Below are 25449 nucleotides of genomic sequence, written 5' to 3'. Positions count from 1 at the left end.
TTTGGGCCAAATGTGGTCAATGAATCTGCGTCTGTAAGATTTGTTCATAAATGAACTATTTCTTTCTACTTCCTTTTCATTTCATTCTAGCCATTGATAGTCTGAACCCAAATGTTTCTTTTTTTACTGTAGATAAAAGTTGTTTTTGGATTGGTGTGTCCTTGCATACATGTCATATTTTTCACACTGATATATAATGAACTGACATTTCTATACAAAAAAACCCATTCACTTCAGTATTGGTAATGATAAATGAATCGACAAAAATGTTTTTCTTTCAAAAGCAGTGTACCCAAGGCCTTTGCACAAAATCAAAGCCCACTTCTGCCACCTCGATCTCAGGTTAATGACCCTAGCAGATGAATATGTTAGATCAGAAAGATATAACTCTAAGTGACGGGGCCAATGCAAATGAGAAATGCTTTGCTGACTAATAGTGTACACACACAGCCAGTATAGTGAAAAGTCTGCCTTTAAGATGAAAATCCAATCTGATTTATATTCAAATAGACATTGAGCCATGGTTTCATAAGAAAACTTAATTAAGAACTGCTAGGTAAGTTGTAGAAAGAGGGGATGAGAGAGAGGGTGGGAAATAAAATATCTATAAAAATAAGTCAAGATTTTCCTTTAAAGGGATACTCCACTTTTTTGGAAATAGGCTAATTTTACAACTACCTCAGAGTTAAACAGTTGAGTTTTACTGTTTTCAAATCCATTCAGCCGATTTTCTGATATTTTGAAGAATATCAGTAACCAGACAGTTTCTGGTCTCATTGACTTCCATAGTAGGAAAAAATATATACTATGGTAGTCAATGAGACCAGAAACTGTCTGGTTACTGATATTCTTCTAAATATCAGAAAATCGGCTGAATGGATTCGAGGGGGGTTGTAAAATGAGCCTATTTCCAAAAAAAGTGGAGTATCCCTTTAATATAGATTGATATACCTTACTTGCTATGCACAATGTGAAAAAAAAAACAGATGGAAATGCAATGGAAAGTAAATCAGGCATGAAACAAACCAAGTATGTGTGTATGGCACACTTTTGCTTGGTCTACTTGAGCTAATAAGCAGACCTTTCACATGAATAACAGCACATTCTGTAAATGTAGGAATATCACATTGCTTCTAATAAAACATCATAAAACAAGTTTTCTTCAGCCATGTGAAGTGTTTAATATCCTTGAGCAACATAGAATAGATCAACAGAACATTGCTTAAATTGCTCATCATGCTAAGTTGGTTATTACAAAACCAAAAGCTGTAGATTTCGTAATCTACTATTTTCCAATTCATGGCCATGATGGAAGCAGCAGAAACTGAAAACAAATAATATGAAGAGTTCAGATGCAAAAGCCTCTAAATGCCATTTGAAATTTTCTTCTTTAATGATGATTTTTATCAAGCTTGTATGTTTAAGTTCAGTAATTTCACTTAAATGGCAATGATAATTACCTATTAATTGTTATTTAAGTGAAATTACTGAACTTAAATATACAAGTTTGATAAAAATCATCATTAAAGAAGAAAATTTCAAATGGCATTTAGAGGCTTTTGCATCTGAACTCTTCATATATATATATATATACTAAAAAAAAATTTAAAAGATTGCATATAATTGAATAATACTAATAATAACTGAAAGTGATAGTGTAGATATAGGCTTGCCATATTAACAAAATAATGTATTATAATTCTCTTCATCAACAACAACTATCATTAATAATGCATTATATTATTATCGTCTCCTGTTCACACTGATTTTGAATGTTGCACATCCAATCAGAATTCGAAACTCTGTTTTTTTTTTTCAATAAACTCTTAACCCTGTTCTGTTTGCAATTGCACACAGGGCTCAAGCAGTACCATCCTAATGAGCTTCTGTGAATGTCTGTAACCATGAGAGGTTCCACAGCACGGTGTAAGTATGAAGAGCATTGCGTTTGCTAGATAATGAGGTAAACTTTAAGACACGACTGGAACGCAGAAAGAGAGCCTGGAAGTCCATGCACAGAACGTCTCCATCTCACAGGTGGAGTCCTAGTTCTGGTTTTATTGTAAATCTGCCTTAAGAAGTCAGTGCGTTTGGATTTAATGGATATCCTTGTGGCAGAGGCATATTTTTTAAAGCGAAAGGAGAACTGAAGTGGGGACTTACTATATTTTATTGATGATAAAATGTGGTATATGCATAGAATATCTTGGGAATCCAAGCAGGCACTATATTTTGTGGCACTGCAAATGCCACAAATCTGCCAGAGAAGTCAAATGACTCTGACTATGCATAAGCACTAGTAATTAAGATGATTAATGGCCGCCTCTGAACTAACAGCAAAGGCGACTGACTTCCATTTCCCACCAGCACTGTGTCGGATATTAAAGGGTTATGCACCGAAGTTCATCGCTCATGTTCTCTTGAACACATTCTGACAGCATCCTTTCAGCCCACCATTTAGGGGTAAGTGCAACTAAAATCAGATTGCTCTTTTGTGTACGAGAGTGTACCTGTCCTCCCCTCATCTCCATCTCTCTGTCTTTGGCTTCAAAGTGCCTGATCCTGCTCTTAGGCCAAGATGATGGTTTACACTACAATGTGCAATCAGTGGAATATCCGTTTTCATGGCTTATCTCTCCCAGGTGGGGTTCTGCTCTGAAAAATGCCCACGGTCAAATGCTCTGTTTCGTCTTCATGGACAACATACTCTCTTATAAACATTTCCTTTATTTATGTAGTACACTGGATCCTTATTTTTCTTCATGTGAATCTAAACATCTGATCATATGTAGCCTATCTATACTGTTAAAAAGTTTGAGGTCAGTATGTTTTTTGGAATTAATAGCAAGGATCCTGTCACCAGTTGAAGAAGAGTTCAAAAAGGTTTCTATAAACAAAATTGTTCTTTAATGAAAACAATCTCAGGTAAACCACAATGACAAAGAGAAAGTAACAGCATGTTTCACGAGTTCACACTCACATACAATTAGAGGGAGAAAAGTTTAATGCGTATTTGGCATGCTGTTCAAGGGAGGGCTCCGAGAGGATTACTAACCCGAAATGGAAGCTTTAGCGTCCATAACTTCAAGTTCTACCTGTAAGACTCAATTGCTACGTCACTTATTACCTTTTATCTATCCAATCGTGTCTAATACTTGCGGTATAAAAGACCGGTACTTACACATGTTTGAGTTTGCAGATGCTGACGCTTCCATTCATACTCTCGTTCAGTCGCTAGGCAACATGTTTCAGGACACGCATATTGTTTCCAATTATATCGAGTTCCAACGATTGATGTCACGCCATATCTCCTACTTCACGTCGGGGTTTCCACGTTCAGTGCCGGTTCAGCGGTCTTCAGAGAGTTTTTGATCAGCCAAGGCCTTTCATGAGAAGTTCTGCTCGTCTAGGCCTAATATACCCTGGAAAACCATCAGTTTCTATTGTCACGTCATCTAAAGCCTCAACAGGGTCAGCTCAGCCAGGATAATCCAGCAGGAAGAGAACTGCAATGTCATCCTAAATTTGTCCAGCAAAAGACCTTCGCTCTCCACAAGACACGAGATGGTCTTCTCTCTTTGGTTTCAAGTTCAAGCTCCACTTCCAAGTCGTTTTTTCAAGTTTTTGGTAGGCGCTTCCACCAGCCACTGTTAATATGTCACCTCTACCATGATTAAACTTCATTCAGGTAAGTATTTCTATATTGCCTCCTACACCAGCAGCAGAGTTCAAATTGGTGTCCATGATGACATGGCGTGATCTGATAATTACTGCTGATCTGACTATGTATGTATAAAATACCTCTCACTGACAATTTAAAACTTTTCGCTTTGTTCAACCGGAATCATACAAGATGGAGAGATTCAAGTGTCAACATATAAACAACATTCTGAATGGTCGTTGTTGAATTATGTAGCTCATGCGTAGCTATGTCTAGTCACTGATTAGCTTCTTCTGTCTCGATATTCTATAAATCATGTCTCCTGGGCAGGATTCATGTAAATTTAGGTTGTAATGCACTAACCGAAGTTGTTTGGCTTGTTCCGTGTGATCTATAGTGGCATATTGTTGCCTTGTCTTGTGTGTAAAAAATGGCCAGTGGGTGCGGTTCAATGTGGCCAAGTGGCCATTATTTGTGTGGCCAAGCGGCCTTGAGGCATTGTTGCCTCGCTAAAAATGGCCATGTGGTCCTCTTGGCCTGGTTTTGCATGGCCTTGTCCAGTCTACCTCGTTCTATGTGCGGCATTAGAGGCCGTTGTGGCTCATTGCGGCCTTGTCTCTGTGGTCTAGCAAGGCCGTGGGGCCGTGCAGCCTTGTCTCTGTGGTCTATCATGGCCATGTGGTCCAATGTGCCCAGTTGCGGTCTAAGGAGGCCTGCTCTGTGTATGGCACTAGGTGGCCTGCTCTATGTAGTCCAGGGAGGCCTGGCCCAATGTGGCATCAACTAGTGGTCCAATGAGGCCTAATGTAGCTCTGTTTTGTGTGGTCCATCACGGCCTGGTCTCTGCGTGGCCCAAGGTGGCCTAGCTTTGTGTGGTCCATCACAGCCTTGTCTCTGTGTGGCCCAAGGTGGCCTGGCTCTGTGTGGTCAATCGCGGCCTTGTCCCATGTTGTCTGTAGTGGCCTTGCTCTGTATGGTTATCACGGCTTGTGCTTCCAATGACCTGTCCCTGTTGCCATGCTAGCCGCATTCTCAGTTTACCTTCACTATTCCCCAGCACCTTGCTTCCCTTGAACTGAGCTCAATTAGTACAGCGTTGGAGAATATAACAATAGATCATGAGTTAATTTTCCCGAGAGCAAAAAATAAGACCTAAAGTGCGTCTTGATTAGCAATAGTCGCTTGGGAGGAAGTGTCAGCAATGGATAAATGCTCAAATAAAAAATAAAAATAAAAAAATGAATAAAAAATAAATTGCATAATGCACTCCCTGGTTGGCCACCCTACCAATTAAGTATCGACCAATGAGTTATTCTATGTCATACTATACACTAACTCTTTTTCCTCTCTTTGTTTAGGAACTACTGGATTCATGACTGGTGGGTATATGTTTTCTTAACATTCATTGGGGGTGGGCTCCTTCCTGGTGAAATTATCTTCCACCTATTTTTGGGGGGTCGGCTGCGCCCCTGCCTTCGTCTTCAGGGAGGAAATGCAGAGTCCGGACCCTCGGATTGTGAGCTATGGACGGGGCCTACGCCAAATGAATTTTATTGCTTGCTGGGCGATCAATAAATGCATTTATTGTAACAGAATTTATTCTCCCGAGTCTATCTGGTAGAAATTGCTACGTCACTTATTACCTTCTCATCTAGCCAATCGTGTCTAATGTCTGCGGTATTAAAGACCGGTACTTACACATGTTTGAGTTCGCAGATGCTGACACTTCCATTCATCTCCATCCTCCCCACCACCTCACATTCACCCATTCACTCACTCATTCATTCAACAACGGGGGTGTCAGCCATGCAAGGACACTTGGTCAGGTGGAACCGGGGATTGAACCACCAACCTTCTGTTTTGTAAAAATATTATAGTTTTAGTTCAACAATAATAATAATGAGAAAAGTTTCTTGAGCACCAAATCAGCAAATAAAACTTATTTTTTAAGGATCATGTGATACTGAAGACTGTAGTAATGATGCTGAAAATTCAGCTTTACCATTAGGAATAAATTACATTTTAAAATATAAATTTCATATTTCTTTAATGACAGTGTTAACACTTAACAATAACGTCCCATTAGTTAATGTTAGTTAATGCAATGACTAAGATTAACTAACAGTAAGCCAAACATTTATCAGGCAATGCATCATTTAATAAAAATACAACTGTTCAATGTTAGTTCATGTTAGCTACAATAAAGGGATAGTTCACTTTGAAATTAATTTTTGATATGTTTTAGCTTACCTCAAGGGCATCAGAGATGTAGGTGTCTTTGTTTCCACAGCATTTTCAATTTTGACATTTTTTGGTCAAAACTTGGTTTGACCAAAAAATGTCAAAATTGAAAATGCTGTGGAACCACTTCGGAAGTTTTACCTTTCACTAAACATATTTAGATATATCAAAATCGTCTTCCATTGCGATTTCCCGTATATCTAAATATGTTAAGTGAAAGGTAAAACTTCCGAAATCTCTGTGTAAACAATGCGTGACGTAGACGCGCGAGAGATCACTTCCGGCGTAACGTCTGGGGATGGTTCAGTTGGAAATCTGATTCAGATCAGTTCGACGGCTGTTAACAAAAGGTAAAAACTATATAAATACTGTTCGTTTTCTCACACAAATCGCTCGTTTCGTGTCTTAGGCCATCAGTGTGTACTTACATTCACGAGTCATTAAATCATGTTTAATTTTGACTGTGCATGCTCTTTGAGGTGGACCCCCTTAAACTGCATTATAGGACTGATAGACAACAACGGTTTGACCAAAAAATGTCAAAAATTGAAAATGCTGTGGAAACAAAGACACCTACATCTTGGATGCCCTTGAGGTAAGCTAAAACATATCAAAAATTAATTTCAAAGTGAACTATCCCTTTAAATACTATTAACAATTTATATATAATCATCATTAATTATATATAAGTATATATATATATATATATATATATATATATATATATATATATATATATATATATATATATGAAGAGTTCAGATGCAAAAGCCTCTAAATGCCATTTGAAATTTTCTTCTTTAATGATGATTTTTATCAAACTTGTATATTTAAGTTCAGTTATTTCACTTAAATGGCAATGATAATTACCTATTAATTGTTATTTAAGTGAAATTACTGAACTTAAATATACAAGTTTGATAAAAATCATCATTAAAGAAGAAAATTTCAAATGGCATTTAGAGGCTTTTGCATCTGAACTCTTCATATATATATATATATATATATATATATATATATATATATATATATATATATATATATACTTAATGATGTATTGGTAAATGAATGGAATTAACATTCATTATGTAATATGTTACATAATGATAATAATTGTAATCTTATTCGAAAACGTTACCATGACAGCAGAACATTAACTTCATGAACTGTGACCTTTTGCACACATGATCATTGTAACAATTTTGGACAAATGTCACATATTTGTTCTTTTCATATACTGTACATGATGCTCCTTTGTTCTTTTAAATCTCATATTTGGAATTGTGGGCTGAAACGCTGGATCCCACCGTACATGTCAACACAGCAAGGTGGGCTGTTTATGCATGAGTTTATACGTCTATAAATGTTTGCATAAACGCCGGAAGACATGACGTAACACAATAAAACCTCATAAAATATCATTTTCTCCTGAGCTAGACTGCCTACTGCAATAACGAGCCACGCTAAATGACCACATCATCAGTCAATGTTGTATGGGGTTCGAAACTTACCATCTAGGACTTGGAATCCAATCATGTAAAACACAAATGCTTACCATACCTATTCACTGTGGCCATTGGGTGCCTTTCATATGCTCCCGAGGCCAGCTGAATATGTGACAACCCTGGCATTTATATTTTGTCAGCATAAATGATGAATCTTTTCACATGCCGAGTGAAGATGAATCACATCTAGTGAGGCAGAGCGCCTGAAGGGACTCATGCTGTCTGTTTTTAGTGTGTAAAAGATATTAGAAATGTTGGATGGTTGAATTATTTCCACTCCGGTCAACTTCATCCGAGGGGCCGTGTCTTTAATAAGCTTGTTCTCCTTAAAAGTACAATAAAAGTGATCATGAGGATTAGAGCATAATAGGTTTAAATGCACCACTGTTGCATTAATACCCAAACTTTGCTAATTAAATGCCCAGCTCGAACAAACACCTTCGTAAATGAATAGAAAATAAACACAACAAGCTACTGGTGTAATTAAACGGAATCAGCAAATTGCATGGCAAGCAGCTGCGAGACCAGCAGACAGCTGGCAGACACCCTGACTGCTCTGGCCATAAAAAATAAGTCATATCTGATTCTGTTTGGATGGCCAAGCTTTAGAGACCAATGCTAAGCAGTACCTAGAGAACTGAGATGAATCGCTCACTCTCACCCCAGTGCACCGCAGCCATATTAAACAGTTATGGAGGCAACTCAAGCGGAACTTTCAACTCTCGACTCCTCTGCCGAGTTCAAGTCTCAGACCGCACCGCGCTCCTGAGAATTCCCATCTCGGCATTAGCATTCTCGAGGTGTCAGACCAATGTTTACAATCGCGGCTAAATTGACGCTGGATTTTCTCGACTTGACGCTCGCTGGCCCAACCGAGCGCACTGGCTCACCCATTACTCTCCCCTTTGACGGTTCTGGGTTACACAAGGCTGTTATCATTAACGTCCCAGTGAGGCGACCCCACTCCCCGATTACTACGGTTCCTCCGAACACATCACCCTTTCTCCAGGCCGGATCCTGTACATCAATCACTCTCTGTAAGGGCTCATACTGCAGCCTGGCGATATACACCCAAGTGCCAAGTTGTGCTGGGGTAAGCATGTTTTTAAAATGAAGAGTGCACTATTGGATATTGAAGGAAAGGTGGCTGCCTGCACGGCGCACGCTAGTGGATATTGTGGATACGGTTTAGGAGTTGATCCTTGCAAAACGCTCATAACTAAATCCACGAGTAAACAAAATGATTGACTCATGCATGAGCACTTGGACACGCACGCCAACACTCAACCGACTTGCTGTGTAACAAGCACATCTGACATGTCACTGTTCCCTCAACACCTCCACAGGCTGGGATCAAAACAAACAGGCCGTAGAAGTACGATAAACAGGGTATAAAATATGTATAATAAGAGCACATCCTTCCAAAGCAGATTTCTGCAATTACTGCGAAAATTCGATTGTTCGTGCTCCCGCATCAGCGCAAAGTTGCAGTCAGATTGAGAACAACAAATAAAACTCTCTCTACACAACCACGCTCATGTGAATAAATCCATTGATTACTCTGATAACAGTTATACTAAATCAAAGTTTTGAATGCAGTGGAAAAAACAGGTAATTGATCGAATCAATGTGCCATTTTCTTGTATGATTTGTTTCTGCAAGTCCAATTTTCCCCCCGACGTCTTTTCTCCTTCCATAACAGCAAAACAAATTCCACAGATAATACATATCCTCGCATAACGCACACACATGCACGCACAATGGCAATGGAAAGCGACAGTATAAAAGGACGGCTGAAATCTTGCTGAAAAGAAGTGGGAAAGAATAGAGGAACTGTATTACATGCAGGACAGAGGGGGAGCGAAAAAAAAAGAAAAAGCGAAAGCTTAAAGCTCAAAGCAGAAAAAAAAAAAAACACCCAGCGGGAGTCGAACAGAAGATTTAAATGAGGCTTCTGTAGCCAGCCGGGCCACTGAACTATCCATTAAATTCAGATTAAGGGTTTATTTCCATTTTTTATTTATTTATGTTTTTAATCATCCAGCCAAGGTTTGTCTGATAGTCAAAATAAAGCTGAATAATATGCATATTGATTTTGATAGGAAACGCTGCCTTTGTGCATTTTATTAATGCAGACGTGTGCCAACTGTAGCTCTCGGCGATTAGGAACGTGTACACGCTTTTGACACCCACCTAGATGGAAGCGTTGCTTTTGGCACACCATGGACATGTTTTTTAAAAGCATCACCTGACGATTCGCAGACCTTGAAAATTGCATTTGAGAAGCATAGTGTGTTTTAAACGTGTTTTAATTGCATTACTGGTCCTGAGTGTACTATCAACATTCAGCACGCGGGCATATCTGCATCTCCGCTCATCCTTTCTAAACCGTTTATTTGTGCTTGTTATTCCACACTGTGCTTATTTCGAAGCTGGCTGAAACAGGTTTTGAATCGTTGTTAAAACCTTTTGAGGAATCATACAGCACAACTAGTATAAATTACTGCATGGGTGAGAGTCCAGAAGAATATTCTGCAACATACACCTTCTGATCATTTGGGAATCATTGTGCATTCTCCAGAAATATGCAATAATCAAGCAGAAATTATATTTAACGTATTACATTTAGCCTACACACACAGACTGAGGAAGGCACGAGCATTTACATTCACCCACAAAACTGTTGCTGAAGCTCCACTGAGATTAAAACACACACACACACACACATAAACCTGTAGAGAATCATGCAATGCACTGCAAGCTCTTACCTTTGTGAATGTTCAGGCCCTGCAGCACACCCCTGGGGACAAATACGGTGTATGAGCTCTGGGAGAAACCTGGTCTGCATGGAGCGATGGTCTGAGCATTTCCGTGACTCCCCTGAGAAAGACAGACATTATTGGCTATGAAGACACAGGAGAGGGGAAGTGGTTAGGCAAATTGATTTGTGACCACAGGGTTGTGGTTCTTATTCAAGGTTATCGAAACCGATATAAATAACTTCAGGAGGCAAACTCACAGAGCAGGGATGCAACTATTTACTGTTAGGGTTGAAAAAACTGTTCAATAGACTAGCTTCAAAACTTTGTACTTATATAGGCTACCCTTGATGACGGCAAACCAGAAATGTATTACTTAAATAATTTAACTTTATTTTTTATATTACTTATAATTCACTTAATCAGTTATATTATAACCACTATTGTAAGTCAATATCATTCATTAATATATAGAATCTTTCAAGTAAAAATATCAATAAGTGAAATAAAATAAAAATAAAAATAAACCTGTCAAACATAATCTAATAAATATGTTGTTATGCAAATCTATAAATCTAATTAAATGTATATAATTCATTTAATCATTATTAAGATTAAAAGATTAATCATAAAGATTAGCTAGCCTAAATATTTCCAAGTACCCCCTGTAACCTGCTTAAATACCCGGAGTGCATGTACCCTACGAATCACTTCTGTAGTCCAGTTGAGTATTTGAATACAATTCCATGAAAATACGCAAATTAACTAATTCTACATGAAAAGCAACAAATCTGTGATTTAATTCTCATTTAGAATCCTGCATTCTCATGCCCTGATGGTGGTTTAAAAAAATAAAAAATAAATTAGGCCTATACAAGATGAGTGAAAACATCAAGAGATTCTCTAAAAAATTAACAAGAGCAAAATGAGCCTGTTTGATGATTAAAATAAACCGAGGAAGAAAACGAGGATGCGACAGAAGACAGGAAGTGCAGAAGAAAGAAGGTTGCGCTGGAGTTCTGCCATGTGAATCAGTAGAGAAATTGTGCCCATTACAGTGGCATCTATTTTAGGATAGTGACCTAGTGTGTGTGTGTGTGTGCATCAATGGATAGTGCTCACCATGGAGATTTAGCATAATTAGATGGTGGGTCATATTCAGGTTATCCTAGTCTCAGTAAGGTATGCTTTTCTAAAACGATTCAGGGTTCAAGCTCAGGCCTTGCTGTGTCTAAACTGAACGAGAGGTTGCCTTTAGGAGTCTCTCTCTCCCTATATATATATATATTTTTCCTGATTCTTCAGACAACTGTGAACCTGAAAAAATCAAGACAACAAAGACCCGACGCTCTAAGCTCTTTCATGTATCCACGGAGGAAGTCTGTCAAAGCATCCCTACAGATCACATTAGTCAGAGGGCTGTGAGATGGTTACTTTCTAAAGCAGCGCTGCCTCTGCCCACCATGTGAATGCAGCTCTATAGCTATATCTCACCCCCAGATACAGATTTTATTCTGAATGAGTCATCAAAGAGAATGTCAATATCTGCTATACATCCAACAGGGTAATATGTGTCTTTTTTCCAGAACGTATATTTACTCAACAGCAACACCCCAGCACCTCCTAGATTCCCTTTACTTGTATGGTCCTTCTTGAATGAATGTTTCATAATTCCTAAACGTAAAACATCACAGACCATGCAAAGCAACTAGTTCCCTAGTATGCTACAAGTTAAATCACTCCTGATGTTCCTATTAAGAATGGGACAAGTAATACTCTACGACGTGAACCTTAATACTAATACAATTGATTTGCATATTCACATACTCCTTCAGTAACGACAGAGCCGCACTATTATCAGACACACCACAGGCATCGCCGCATCCTCTGCAATGTGTGTTAAAAGTGCAGCTGCGAGCCACTGCAGCTTACTGATAGACGACCAGTGTTCAACAAAAACTGATTTCCTCGTCTGAATGTTATTTAGAAGAAAGAAAAAGAAATCGCCTGTTATAGAAGTGCCGAGAAGGCAATTTTTGATTTCCAAACAGTCAAAGTGAACGCTCGATGCACCACGTTATTCTTTTAGTTAGTAGTACGCACATAAAACGCAACAAACACAAGTGTATTATTTCATTTGTCCAGCCTACGAGAGTATAATTGCAAGCCCTATTACTTCCAGGATGTTTGTAAATAAAACATTTGGACTTACCAAAGATGTGCACACAACTAAGGCACACGCCACAAGAACCGCGCAGCCGGTTTTCATTTTTGCCATCAGCAGAGGAGGCAGGTGTTTGTTATTCACAAACGTGGAGATAATTCCTGTGAGATGTGCAGTCGGTAGCAGTGTTCCGCTGAGCGATGCGCAGAGAATATTGTCCCGCTCGGTCTTTCGCCTTACTGCAGGTGGACAGTGGCTGTTCAGACTCAGCACCACGGCGTCACAACCCATACAACTCCTCCTACCGCAGCGTACTACTTAAAGACACACTGAGACGCACTACAGCACACTTGCTTGACAGTTCCCAGCCACGTTCTACATGTCTACTTCAGATTCAAATAACTTGGAGCTGAAATCAGGTGGAGAATTAATAAAGAGTGTTTAAAGGGGGTCTGATCATCCTAATTAAAAAGGATTAGTCCACCCACAAATGAAAATTATCCCATAGTTTGCTCACCCTCAAGCCATCCTAGGTATTTATGACCTTTTCTCTTTCAGCCAAACAATATCGGAGTAATATTTTAAAATATCAAGGCTCTTCCATGCTCTATAATGGGAATGAATAGTGCCTGAGATTTTGAAGCCCCCAAAAAGCGCATTCATCCATAATAATCCATCATAATCCATAAAGGCCTTCTAAAAGATGCATTTTTGTATTATTATTATTATTTTTTTAATCCATGTTTATAGTTTATAAACTGTAATCATTTGCTTCCAATAACAGACTTACACAAGTCATGTTATGGCAAGAGCACAACAACATAAACATGTGCTAACACGGAAGTGCAGAGAGCAAAACAAAACACCGGTCACGAATTAGAAGTCTAAAGCAACAATTTTTAAAAAGAAATGTCATAGGAGCTTGAGTTTGTTGCCCAGCCCTGTTTGTTTGAATCACCAGAGGCATACTCTCACCTAAGCTTATGCTACTCCTACATCGCACATAATCATTGTTGCCAACTATTTTCAAAGGAAAGTAGTTAAGACCTTCCTAAGTCGCTAAATGTCACTAGATGGCGTCATACGCTAATTAGCATATCAAATACGTCATCGCGTTGTTTGCGTCCTGTCAGCCTAGTGCGTTTTCTCTCTAAATGAATGCTCTATTAATATAATAGCCGTATGTCAAATAAAGCTGTTTTCATTTCCTATCTTTTTTGTTGTCAGATAGCCTAATAGAACGAGTAACTATAATATAGTGAATGATTACATTTTTTATAGGCCTATGTGGAACATTATCTGAATTGAGAGAGTTAGAGAACCGGATGAACTAAGCTCTATGATAGTAAGCGTTACGGTTCCAATTAATAACAAGCACAAGAAAATAAATAAAATGAATGATCAAACTAAATTATTTAAATATAAAACAAAAGAATGCAGATAAGTGATAAGTCCATGGAAAAACACTTCTCATTCACGTCTGTCAGCGGCCGTGCGCTCCTCTTAGGCCCCGTCCACACTACTGCGCTTTCGTTTACAAACGGAGAATTAAAACGAATACGATCTCCGTCCACACCAGCGTTTTATCTGCGTATTAGAAATGATCTCCGTCCACATTAAAACGACTGAAAACGCGGATCACGTGACCATTCACCAACACTGGGCATGCGCGTGCCGGTGTAAACAGTGATTGACGAATCAGGGAAGGATACGTCATGACTGATAACACCCAATCATAGAGCCGCGCGTCAGCCCCTGCGTCAGCGTTTCTGAAGTCCTCCATTTTGTCTCGTCTACACTAAAACGCCCTCCGCAGATTCAAAACGCAAAACGGACCAGCAGCGTTTCTCAACTTCTCCGTTTTAGGTCTTCGTTTTTCCCATTTTAGTCTGGACAGGAGGTGCAAACGTAGGAAAAGGTCTCCGTTTTTAAACGAAAACGCAGTAGTGTGGACGGGGCCTCAGCCATTCACTGAACAGGGGAGACGCAGCGAAAGAGAGTGATGGCAGGGAGACAGCAAGAGCTCGCGCTCGCAGGACAATACTGGTAACATTTGGAGGTTACTGAGGTTTGTCCAAAAGTCGCTAAAATTGTCGCAAGTCGCTTTTTTGAAAAAAAATGTCGCTAAAGGGGTCTGAAAAGTTGCTAAAAATAGCGACAAAGTCGCTAAGTTGGCAACACATAATGCGTCGGTTCAGAGTTCACTCTTCAGCCGGGACTCAACTTGCGTACGGCCGTTATAAAGTTATTAATATTGATCTTTTTGCTTCAAGCCAAGTCAAGTCAAGTCAAGTCAAATCACCTTTATTTATTCAGCCATTTTTACAATACAGATTGCATCAAAGCAGTGTCACAGTGAAAACATGAATCAGTGCCGATGGCTGTTGTGTCGATGAGGCCTTCACAGGACTGATGAGGCTGGCACTTCAGGGATGCGTTTTTTTTTTATTTATTATTATTTATTTATTTATCAGGGACAGTGCACAAAATACATTAGTCTTGCGAAGAGATGCTTTGTGCCAGAGTTAGCCGAAGCTAGTTTTCATCCGCAGTCCCCGGGCAGGTGCACACAATTTAAGACATTAGAACATTGCAAAACAACTACCAATAGTAATATAGCTACGCATATTAGTCTATGACAATCATATTAAAACAATCAAATACAAAATGAGAGAACATATTCAAAGGACCATCTCTACTCACAATGTATACATTAAACGCACTGATGCTGACACAGCTGGTTCTCAAGAATGCATTTCTTTAAGTTTTTAGAGAAATGGTTGTGGGTGGGTCCAGGCATAGGTCCACCATCTGATCTGGATAAGGCCCACCTTCTGATCTGGATAAGGCTCACCATCTGATCTGGATACAGCCCGGATCTGGCTGACTTCTGTAAACCTTGGAATAAAAAGAATCAAAACATAATAACAGTGTTCGATTCTTAGTGGAAAAACATCCACGTTTGGTAGAGCTGATCAATGGTATTAATGATTGGTTAATTCATTTGAATATCCCCAAATGAAATGTATAATGTTCTAACTGAATGCCAGCGGACAGAGTGTGTCCGCTTCCCGGACAATGTTAGGAAGACAGTTCCAAAATTTAGCTGCTAAATAAGAGAAAGATCTACCGCCTGCAGTTGATTTTGATATTCTAGTATGATCAACTGGTCAGATAATACTATAATTGCATACTATAATTGTACCAAACAACCAACAACAACAACAACAAAAAACATGTCATGACCAATCGGCAACCTCCCCGTCTCTCTCTTGAAACCAACATGGAAGTGAAATAAACTGCAATTCATCGAGTGGCCGCTTGAGGCTGGCTGCAAAAGCGAGTCAAATCTTTATCTCCTCCATGTTAAAATGTCTAACATCACAGCAGAAAAAAAAACATGTTTACAGCCTGGTGGCAATAGTTGTTAATTTTGCCCTTCATGACGACTGTAATTCACCTGTGTCCACGGTGAATTTTTTCACAACTCATCCATTTAAATTATATTAAGCCTTAAAGTTCTGCATAATTAAGGGCGTGGCCACTTGAGTTTGTCTGCTGTCTGTTAGCGTCACCCTCAGCTGTGTTTGTGCTTTTTCTGGGATTATTTCATACAATTTAATACATGTATTGCACAATATATTCATATGTCACCTATATATAGCCCAATGTGCTAACATACGTATGCCTGATGAACCGATGCCCACGGACCCAGGCCCACCAGTGGGTAAAGCCTGGATGGTGGGCTGCATTGTTTACCACAATGTCCCAGACAGTGCCCCCAAGCAAGAGGTTCAAATCAACGGACGCCGTGTTTGAGACGTTCTTGACACAGGAAGCAGCGTGAGCCTGATCCAGCCCCAGCTCCTCGGACCAGAAAGGCCAGGCCGAGCACTTCTTACCATCACCTGTGTCCACGGAGACCCAAAGTATGTCCCTGCCTGCACTGTCTCTGTTTCAGCTGCCCCAGGTACCTGGTCGATTGAGATGGGTGTCATCAGGGATCTTCTCTGCTGTTGGGGAGAGACTGGCCGGGGCTTGACCAGTTACTAAGACGAGCAGAGAAGCCTGTTCGCCGAAAAAGGACCCTCGGGCCGCAAGGTGAAGTCACGCGGTCACCCGGCTAACCTAACCTCGGAAAGTGAGAGAGCGGGTGATTCAACTAATAACCACTTGGATATCTTTTCTGATCTGTTCCAGCAGGTTTCGATGGGGGGTCCCTTGCCAGAGAGCAGCGCGAGGATGACAGACTCCGACACTGCTGGAAATAGATCAGAGTTCTAGAGGGAAAGGACCATATGCCACCTCCCCACCCCACTCCGCACTTTGTGGTAAAGAACGGCTTGTTATATTGCGTGGCCACCGGGCGGGGAGAAGATAAGGAGCTCCTAGTTCTGCCAAGGGGGAAAATAAGGTGATTTCTTTGGCTCACACATACCCAATGGCTGGCCATCTTGCAGCAGACAACACTCTTCAAAGGCTCAGGGACCGCTTCCATTGGCCAGGAATCAATGCGGATGTGTGACGGTACTGCCAAGCTAGTCTCGCGTAGCCAGACCTTCAGACTGACGGCTGAAGGTCTGGAATTCATAGCAGCTTTCTTTGGCCAAGGCCCGCCCATAAGGCCATTTGACCGACATGTCAAACAACCAATTACAGTTCGTTTCATTCAGCGTCACGTTTCGGGGCGTGGAAATGTCCCCACAACATCAGACCGGCGTGCAACAAGTCAGCCAGCACAGCAGCAGTCACCGGAGGCGCTCGTTAACAAAGCTCCGCGTTACTAAATTCACCCACGAACTCGCGCTCATGTCCATCTTATGTCCGCTTTGTCACACGGCCAGTTCAACCTCGTATAAATCAGGTTATGTGTGTAAATCACGTGCCCGCTCACGAGCGCTCATTCTTAACAGACACACTGTCCCCGGCGCTGCTCGTGCGTCACAGTTATGTTCATAAAGCGCTCCCCGTTCACAGTAACCGGCTCGTCTCATTCAAAACAGCCAGCTGTAACGTTAGCTGTCAGCGAGCCGCCAAACATTGAATACTCGCATGAGTCAGGCTGCGAATGTAAGTTACGTCCCCGTCCCCAGCGCGCACACGCCTACTAAATAAACGCCTCACCTCTGCCGCCACGCACTCGCTACATTCCCTTTAGCCTTTACTTTAGCACATCTAGTGGATGCATAATGCAAACCCAGTCAAACGGCTGATATCCCCTTCGCAATTAAGTACTTCACTTGATCTTCCATAATAGATAGGAGGGGACATACAACTACGTTTAGCTGATCTTGATTAATGCTCATTGTCACTTTTCAAGTTTTTCTTCCGCAATCACACGTCTGCGCTTTGTTTCCTGGCGGACCGAAAATAAACGCGACACTGACGCCCCCCGGAAATCCGATAAAATTCAACCAATCAGATGACGACTTCGACATTCCTGAAGTGTTTCCAGTTAAGTGTACCATATGCATCAGACGTTTAGCCAACGTTCCGTGGGCGTGACGTCTGAGGCTGAGACTACTGCCAAGCCAGCTTTCGGACAATCAGCGAAAGGAGCTTGAGTCCCTGGTTCACAGCTTCAAAGATGTCTTCTCGAATCTTCCAGGTCACACCATAGTTGTCTCCCATGGGATTTGAACCCCTCCTGGTGTCATTGTCCATTGCCCTGTCGACAAGCCATTGAGGAAGAGGCCCAGAAGATGCTCCAGCTGGGGGTCATAGAACCTTCGAACAGCCACTGGTCCATCCCAGTTCTATTAGTCCCGAAACCTGATGGCACCTTCCATTTCTGTAATGACTACAGGAAGCTGAATGACGTCTCCTTGTTCGAAAGCTACCCCATGCCCCAAGTGGAACTGATTGAGCGACTAGGGAGGACCCGGCACATCTCCACTCTGGATCTCACAAAGGGATATTGGCAGGTACCCCTAAGCTCAGATTCCAAGCAGAAAACTGCTTTTAACACCTCCTCAGGGCACTGGCAATATCGGACCCTTCCTTTTGGCCTGCATGAAGATCCCGCTACGTTCCAGAGGTTGATTGATCTAGTTCTAAGGCCCCACCAGCAATACGCTGCTGCCTATTTGGATGATGTGGTCGATGTGGTACGTGCATTTCTGGGGTTAGCAGGTACTATCGCTGTTTCATACCGTATTTTTCCTCTTTGGCCTCTCCACTCACAGACCTAACAAAGAAAGGCCAACCCAACAAGGTTCAGTGGAGTCCCGCAGTAGATGAGGCGTCCCAAAACCTTAAAGCCGCTTTGTCTTCCTTGCCAGTGCTGCACAGTCCAGACTTCTCTCAACCCTTCACTCTTCAACCCGATGCCTCTGATATGGGGTTAGGAGCGGTCTTATCCCAGACTATCAATGGAAGAGAACACCCGGTGACTAGATAATTGCATTAATGAGAAATGGTGCTCCTTATAATCCATTAGGTGAGTGTATTCTGTATTTCAGTATACGCATTATCTAATCAAAAAAATTGTGGCAACAGATTACAAGCAATATTATTAATTAAATTTAACAAATTAGAATTGAGTAATAATTAATCAAATTAATTCCTTAAAAATCAACCATTTAAAATGAGTAAAACTTACAACAACAACAAACAAACAAAAAACATACATTTAAGTCACCATTATGGTGATCGGTGTTTGTTTTAGGTTTGTTTTAAAAGTAAGGTTTTCTCCTTCAGTGATTCTGCTTGTTGACATCAGGTCTCATCAATGTTGGCAATATAAAATAAAGAGTTATTAATTAATCTTTGACGTCTGTCTGTTTTTTTCTGTCTGTCTGTCTGTCATTTTAAATAGTTAACTTTTAAGGAATTAATTTGATTAATTATTACTCAATTCTAATTTGTTAAATTTAATTAATAATATTGCTTGTAATCGGTTGCCACAATTTTATTGATTAGATAAAGCGTATTAATTTTTAATATGTAATAATTCTCTGCACATAACATCTAAATAACACTTTTCTTCTGTTAAAAGTGATCAAAAGTGATCAAATTGTGCAATTTGGCTTTTTTTTAGGTCATAACAGTTTACTGATATTTAATTAATCATAATCAAACTTATACACACAGACTAACAATATTCAAAATCCATGCACTGCTAGAGTTTTCTGTGTTTTCGGCTGCAGTGATGAAGTTGACAATGCTGACTCGTCATCTCCACAGTAGCATATGCATATTTCTATGCATAATTTACCTTTTGTAATTGGCCATCCAATCATCACATCCACTATGATCTCAGACTCGATAACTTCCGCCGATCGTTGAGTCCAATGTAATACCGAGAATTTATATTGAATTTTATACTCCATGGTTATAATAAAGAAACGTTAGTAACAAAAACAGATAAAACAGACACCCCTCGTTGTGTTTATGCTTATTTTTAAAATTATATTAAATAAACATAACTATATATAAAATTACATCTAAACGTATGAACATTTCTTTTCAAAGACGGGAGGAGAGTAAATTTTGAAGACTCTGCCATAATCCCGTTTTCCTCTGTTCTCCACCGCTTAAATCTCCACAACCGGAAATGGACGAGCATCCTTGCGTCAAATGCAGAACTTATGCGTGCATATAGCCCATTAAGTCAAAACATTTTCAGAATGTTTGGGCAATCGATCATTAAGGTGTGACACTAGCAACAATGTTTCTGGTAACATAGTTAATCATAATCATAGGTAACTATGATTAGCAGGGAATAGGTTAACATTATTTTACAGTGTCATTATTACATATGTCACATGCAGTTAATATAGTGATAACTATCAATTATGCATACTTATATGCAAATAACTCTGAACCAAGCCAAACCCTAATCCTAACCCAATAGGCTACATGTAGTTACTTATTACCCAGTACTTAAATGTATACAGTGTAAGAAAAAAAAAAAAAAAACATTAAAATAAAGTGTTGAAACCATTAGTTTCCTGAGAGAAATCACACATGACCACCTCTTTCCTAGTACAACACTGTGTGTAAAAATATAAAGATTTCACTGGGCAAACAACAATCGAAAATTAAATCAAATTTTGAGAAACATAGGCTTCATGTAGAATAAAAAAGCCCCGAGTTACAGATGTTTGATCTCTCCGGATTATCCCCTACCATGGTAACATATTTGTAATTGTGCTTCTGGTCTCAAGTGTAAACCCTTGTCTGGCTCTTTCCACGAATGAGTAAGGTAGATTGCCCGTAGGCAAAAAAACAAAACAAAAAAAACCCCTTTGTCTTACAGGCATTATCCGAATGCATACTATAGACTGGAACACAGTCTCTCTGTTTCTCTCTCTTTTGATCATAGCTGAGTCTGCCGCGTTACATGGTGTGATCCGTTGTAAAAGATCTGTATCCCATTCGACGTAACTGTTTTAAACCAGTGAGAAACAAATATAGCTCTCCAAGTTATTCATAATTCACTTCCTCAGCGACAGTCTTTTTGCCCAGAATGAAAGTAATCAAAAGGCCGTCGTCCACATTTTAATGACGCTGACATTTTCTCGCTCATCTGAGTTGGTAGCTCAATTTCCATATCAGAAGAACGACGCTAGTCTGATCCAATCAAAAGAAACATGAGAGAAATGTGAACGTGCTCTTTTATGCCAATTAGGACAGACGACCAATTCGTTTACCTGACTTTTTAACATTCTTCTCTGCATACTAAACAGAGCACAAGTTAAAGAGGCTATTTTGGTACAACTTTAATTTTAATTTAAACAAGACGTTTAATAGGTACTCACAGCAAGTACCACTCCACCAAATTTGAGTGAATTCCCTGCTTCAAGCTGCGAGATATTCAACATCCACATGTTTGATTGTAGACACATCTTTACTTGAAGAAAGAACCGTTGTGGATTGATCACAGCGTCTTTCAGGAACCAGAGTGTGTTGACTCAAGTTCACAATGTCAGAACCAGCTTTGAAATGTCTAAACTGTCCGCAAACCCATGTGCAAATAGATGGATATCCTGGAAAGACTTGTTCTTTTCATTTTATTGTTGAGTTGAATATCAGCAGAGCAGCATGTGGTGAATTATTCTGAGTTCAATGGTTTACAGGGCTTGAAGGTACTGTAGCAGAGCTTTTTTTTTTAAGGTGCGTAAATTATTCTACTTGAGTACTGAACATTTGCCTAATAAAAACACCATCTGGGCACTTGAAGTGAATTGGTTTAAGGCCGTGTTAAATTATTAAGCAAATCTCACGAAATGGGTCCCACTTAACGTTTTTACAGAACACTTGAGTTACGGGCCAAACACTGTAGATATCTTTGAATACTTTGTTACAAATCAAGTACCACACGCGAAGCCGTTGTTTAATTTAAATGGCTTTTCACAGGTTACATTGACATATTTAAAGCAGTTTGACACTAAGCTTTCTCTCATGGCTTTGGTATATGCGGTTTCTCCATTTTCGCTCGTTTGACAGAGGAAGAGACAGATGTTAATACCTATACTTAGCATTCTACAGTATGGCTTTGTTCATCCAACCATACTTTTAGTCCCTGTATTCAAACGACATGATCAAATGTAATCCAACGAATGAGAAGCATAGCATAAATTGAATGGCCTCGTGGTGGGTTAGTTCTATTTTGTATTAAATCCAGAAAGCATGAATAACATCAATGAGAGGTCAAAAATTCATGGGATGAAATTGGAAAAGCTTAATTAAGTTTAATTTAAATATTCACATTGGTGCGTCAATCGATGTAAAATGCAGCAGACACAGCACACTGGCGCAAAGCACAAACAAGCAAAAGGAGAACACAGGCTTATAAAGACTTTCTTCAAGAAGTTTCTTCAAAAACAACAGCTCAGAGATGAAAACAGCCTTTTAAACACAGAAACGCAGCACTACATTTCTAATGAAATGGAATGAATGCGATTTCAGCGCATCATTTGAAACCTCTTAGGCAGTCGAAAGTGAAACCCTTTTCAAAATAATGAAGGAATATTCCGGGTTCGGTACAAGTTAAGCTCAATAAACAGAATGTCGTTTACCACGAACTTTTATTTAAAAAAAAAAAGGTTACAGGAAGACACTTACAATGGAAGTCAAATACTGTTTCAATAGTATAGCCCCAAGACACAAGTGTTCACATGATTTTAGTCGGAAAAATGTATCGATAATCTTTGTCACCATGACAACAGAAGAGCAAACACTAAAACCCCATTAAACTCATTATTTAAACAATTTTAAAGCGTAATAAACATATTTTTCCAAGGTGTTTTATTCACATTTTACAAAAATGCCCCTATCACTGTAAGCACCTCTTCTTGACCCTTCATTTGAGAATTCAAATTGAAAATTAATTTTTATGGTAATCAACATTATGCCACGCAATCTATTGATTGAGCTTAACTTGTACTGAACCCAGAATACATGAAAAGACACTGCAGAGGAAAATATTTCCACTGCCTATCTACATGCATGGCGCGCAGGGAACAGAGTCACGGAGATATGAAAATCCAGTATGTATAAGCAATTTCATCCATGGATGAAACTTGGGGACCTCTTGACTCCTGGTGCAAAGTTACAGATAAATATTTGTGTGTGTACACTACACAATCCACACAATAAGTCAGAATGTAGCAATATTGCAGCGTAACAACGTTAGCTTGTTTTGGAGATCGAATCATGAAGGAAGAGAAAGTGAATAAGCAGCTCTTCTCGCACCAGCCACATGCTACAAAAAAAAAGTTGTCATCCAAGTAAATGCATTTCGTATCACCGGAGACAAATGGGAGCGGTGTTCTGTCTGTTTCTTCACATGACCTTTAGGCTGCAGTTACGAAACACAATGATTGCTTGATAGGCATGCAGAGCGAGCGACATTGACAAACGACGGCAGATGTCATTTGTATTTTCATTTGAACCGTAACCTGGAATACACTTTGCTTAATTAACCTCACATTGGCTGTTCCTCTTGGAGGGCTTCCTATTCACAGCTTACCTTAGGGAAGAGGTGCAATCTGCTCCTGTAGATCTTGCATTTCACACACAATTTGCAACGATGGAGACGTCGCACGTCATGGCACCACAATGAAATGAACATAATGTTTTCTATCAGTCAAAGGGGTCATTAAAGTAATGTAGCTGTTTGGCTATAAAAATGCTTTCTTTGATACTAACATCATCAGACAACATTTGCGGAGTGTGTGTTATGTAACGGGCCGCCTCCGGAATGTGATTGTGCAAATGTTGGGCCACATTTCAAATGTGTTAGTTCAACTTCTATAGCTGGAGAGCAGTCCTAATCATTAGGATGACTTTATAGAATATTCCAGGTTCAATACAAGTTAAGATTAAACTGACAGCAGTTCTTGAATGGTTCTTTTCACAAGGTTCTAACAGTTCTGTTTAGAACCATATCATCCTGAAGACCTGTTTTATTCTAAAATGATTCATTGTGTTAGAGTTTAGAGGTGTTTGTTCCTGCCTATTTTATTTATTTATTTATTTTAATCTGTAACCGTCAAAAAAAAAAAAAAATCTTTCAAAAGCCACCTCATTGATTTTTTTTTTTTGGTGCTCAACCATCCCAAAAAAATAAAAAGACAATTTATTTTTTCGACCATGTAAGTGTGCAGCTTCAGTTGAGACTTCTTTCATCTTACAGTAAGTAAGTGACAGATATATTGAATTCATGATCCATTATTGTTAAAGTTTTCAATTATTTCTTGGGTTAATGCATAAACATGCCAAAAAATCAAAAAAGAAGAAAAAAAATATTAAAGAACAGCAAAACGAATATTATTAAAATTTAATGACATTAATGACTTTGTATTCATCATTTTGATGGACGTACAGACACCATAGAGAATTGTGAAGATGTTTCACTGAAACTTGGTCTTCATTACATTTAATTTGGGTTTCTATTTTGTGTTTTATTTTGTCAAGTATTTTTTTCAGTTGATGTTACAGCAGTCATTTTTGCTTTGATTTCCCATGTCAATAAAAAAGCACTTAATCAACATAACTTTTTTTATTGTAAAAGGTATTATAAGACAATAGAGGGGTAAAAAGTAGTTGTATAAATATGAACTATTTTTTAAAAGGTACTTTACAACACCATTAAAGTTTATATAGCACTTTTGAAACCTGGTTCTGTCAGGTTTTGGATTGGTGTAGTAGCAAGGACTTAAGTGTAGGAAACAAGGGCTTTTTATCAATAATAAAAATAAAACAAAAACTACCCAGAGGGGGGAAACAACACAGACTTGATTTGACTTGAGGTGACTGAAAGATCATCCAGTGGACTCACGACAGAATAGAAAACACGCGGATCATGAATGTCTGAATCACGACACAGAACCAAAACCAAACTAGACTGATGTGCCGGGATCCAAACACCACGCCCCACACATGTAACAAGACATACAGAAAGACTAAGACATGACAAAACCGGAGTGTCGAGCTTTGTTACAAAACCAAGACATAAACTAGACAGAAGGGACAGAACCCTGACAGGTTCTTTATGGAACCTTATAAAAATGGTTCTGTTTAGCACCAAAAAGGGTACTGCTACAGATTGAGGAACCCTAGTTTGTTACTGTTTAGAACCATTTTCTTGTGACATGATGATTAGTACTAGAAAATTAATTTAACTTGTTCCTCCTTTTCCTTAAAAAATAAAATATATTAACATTATAAAACTCAGTATTTGCTTAACCAAAAACTTTAAAGGTAAGTAAGGTAAATGTAGGTGTCTTTCCATAAAACAACACGTGGAGACTCCAAAAAGACACCAAACAACCAAATGATAATTCATGTGCACACCAAAGCTGTTTCATTTCTCAGCTGCAGGTGCCCTCATGTGCCAACTGATGGGGTCCTAGTACCTCACCGTTTACATTAGACTCTGTTTTCCCTGGACTTCATTTCCCAGAATCCTTTGCTCACTATTAGTTTATCTGTTTCGATTGTCACCCCGTCGATTTAAATGCCTTTTGCCTTCATTCAGGATGGAGTCTTGTTTGTTCGCTTGCTTTATTGGTTTGTTTACACTCTGTCAGTATTTTGAGCAGTTACCTGTTTCTTGATATTTATCTTTTCCCGTGTTTTGGATTTGTATTTCGGACTTGATACATGTGTTTG

General features: G+C 39.3%; 1 protein-coding gene and 1 long non-coding RNA gene across 2 annotated transcripts in view; both read right to left on the bottom strand.

The window, feature by feature from the left end:
* The window catches only part of cdh4 (cadherin 4, type 1, R-cadherin (retinal)), a 258635-nt gene extending 246007 nt beyond the window's left edge, over nucleotides 1-12628 (bottom strand). Inside the window, exons 1-2 of the mRNA XM_089125292.1 lie at nucleotides 12379-12628; nucleotides 10176-10287 (exon numbers count right to left, since the gene is read on the bottom strand). Of these exons, the coding sequence (XP_088981418.1) occupies nucleotides 10176-10287; nucleotides 12379-12621 (355 nt within the window). The 5' untranslated portion in view covers nucleotides 12622-12628. The remainder of the gene's footprint in view (nucleotides 1-10175; nucleotides 10288-12378) is intronic.
* Nucleotides 12629-14618: 1990 nt separating this feature from the next.
* Nucleotides 14619-25449, bottom strand: part of LOC120480326 (uncharacterized) — a 98049-nt gene continuing 87218 nt past the window's right edge. Inside the window, exon 4 of the long non-coding RNA XR_005623080.2 lies at nucleotides 14619-15228. This is a non-coding gene — a long non-coding RNA (uncharacterized LOC120480326). The remainder of the gene's footprint in view (nucleotides 15229-25449) is intronic.

This window comes from Pimephales promelas, chromosome 21 (genome assembly GCF_988280905.1).
Source record: "Pimephales promelas chromosome 21, fPimPro1.hap1.1, whole genome shotgun sequence".
NCBI lineage: Eukaryota > Metazoa > Chordata > Actinopteri > Cypriniformes > Leuciscidae > Pimephales > Pimephales promelas.
Note: the sequence above shows the minus strand (reverse complement) of the source record. Positions and strands in the feature narration are given on the sequence as shown.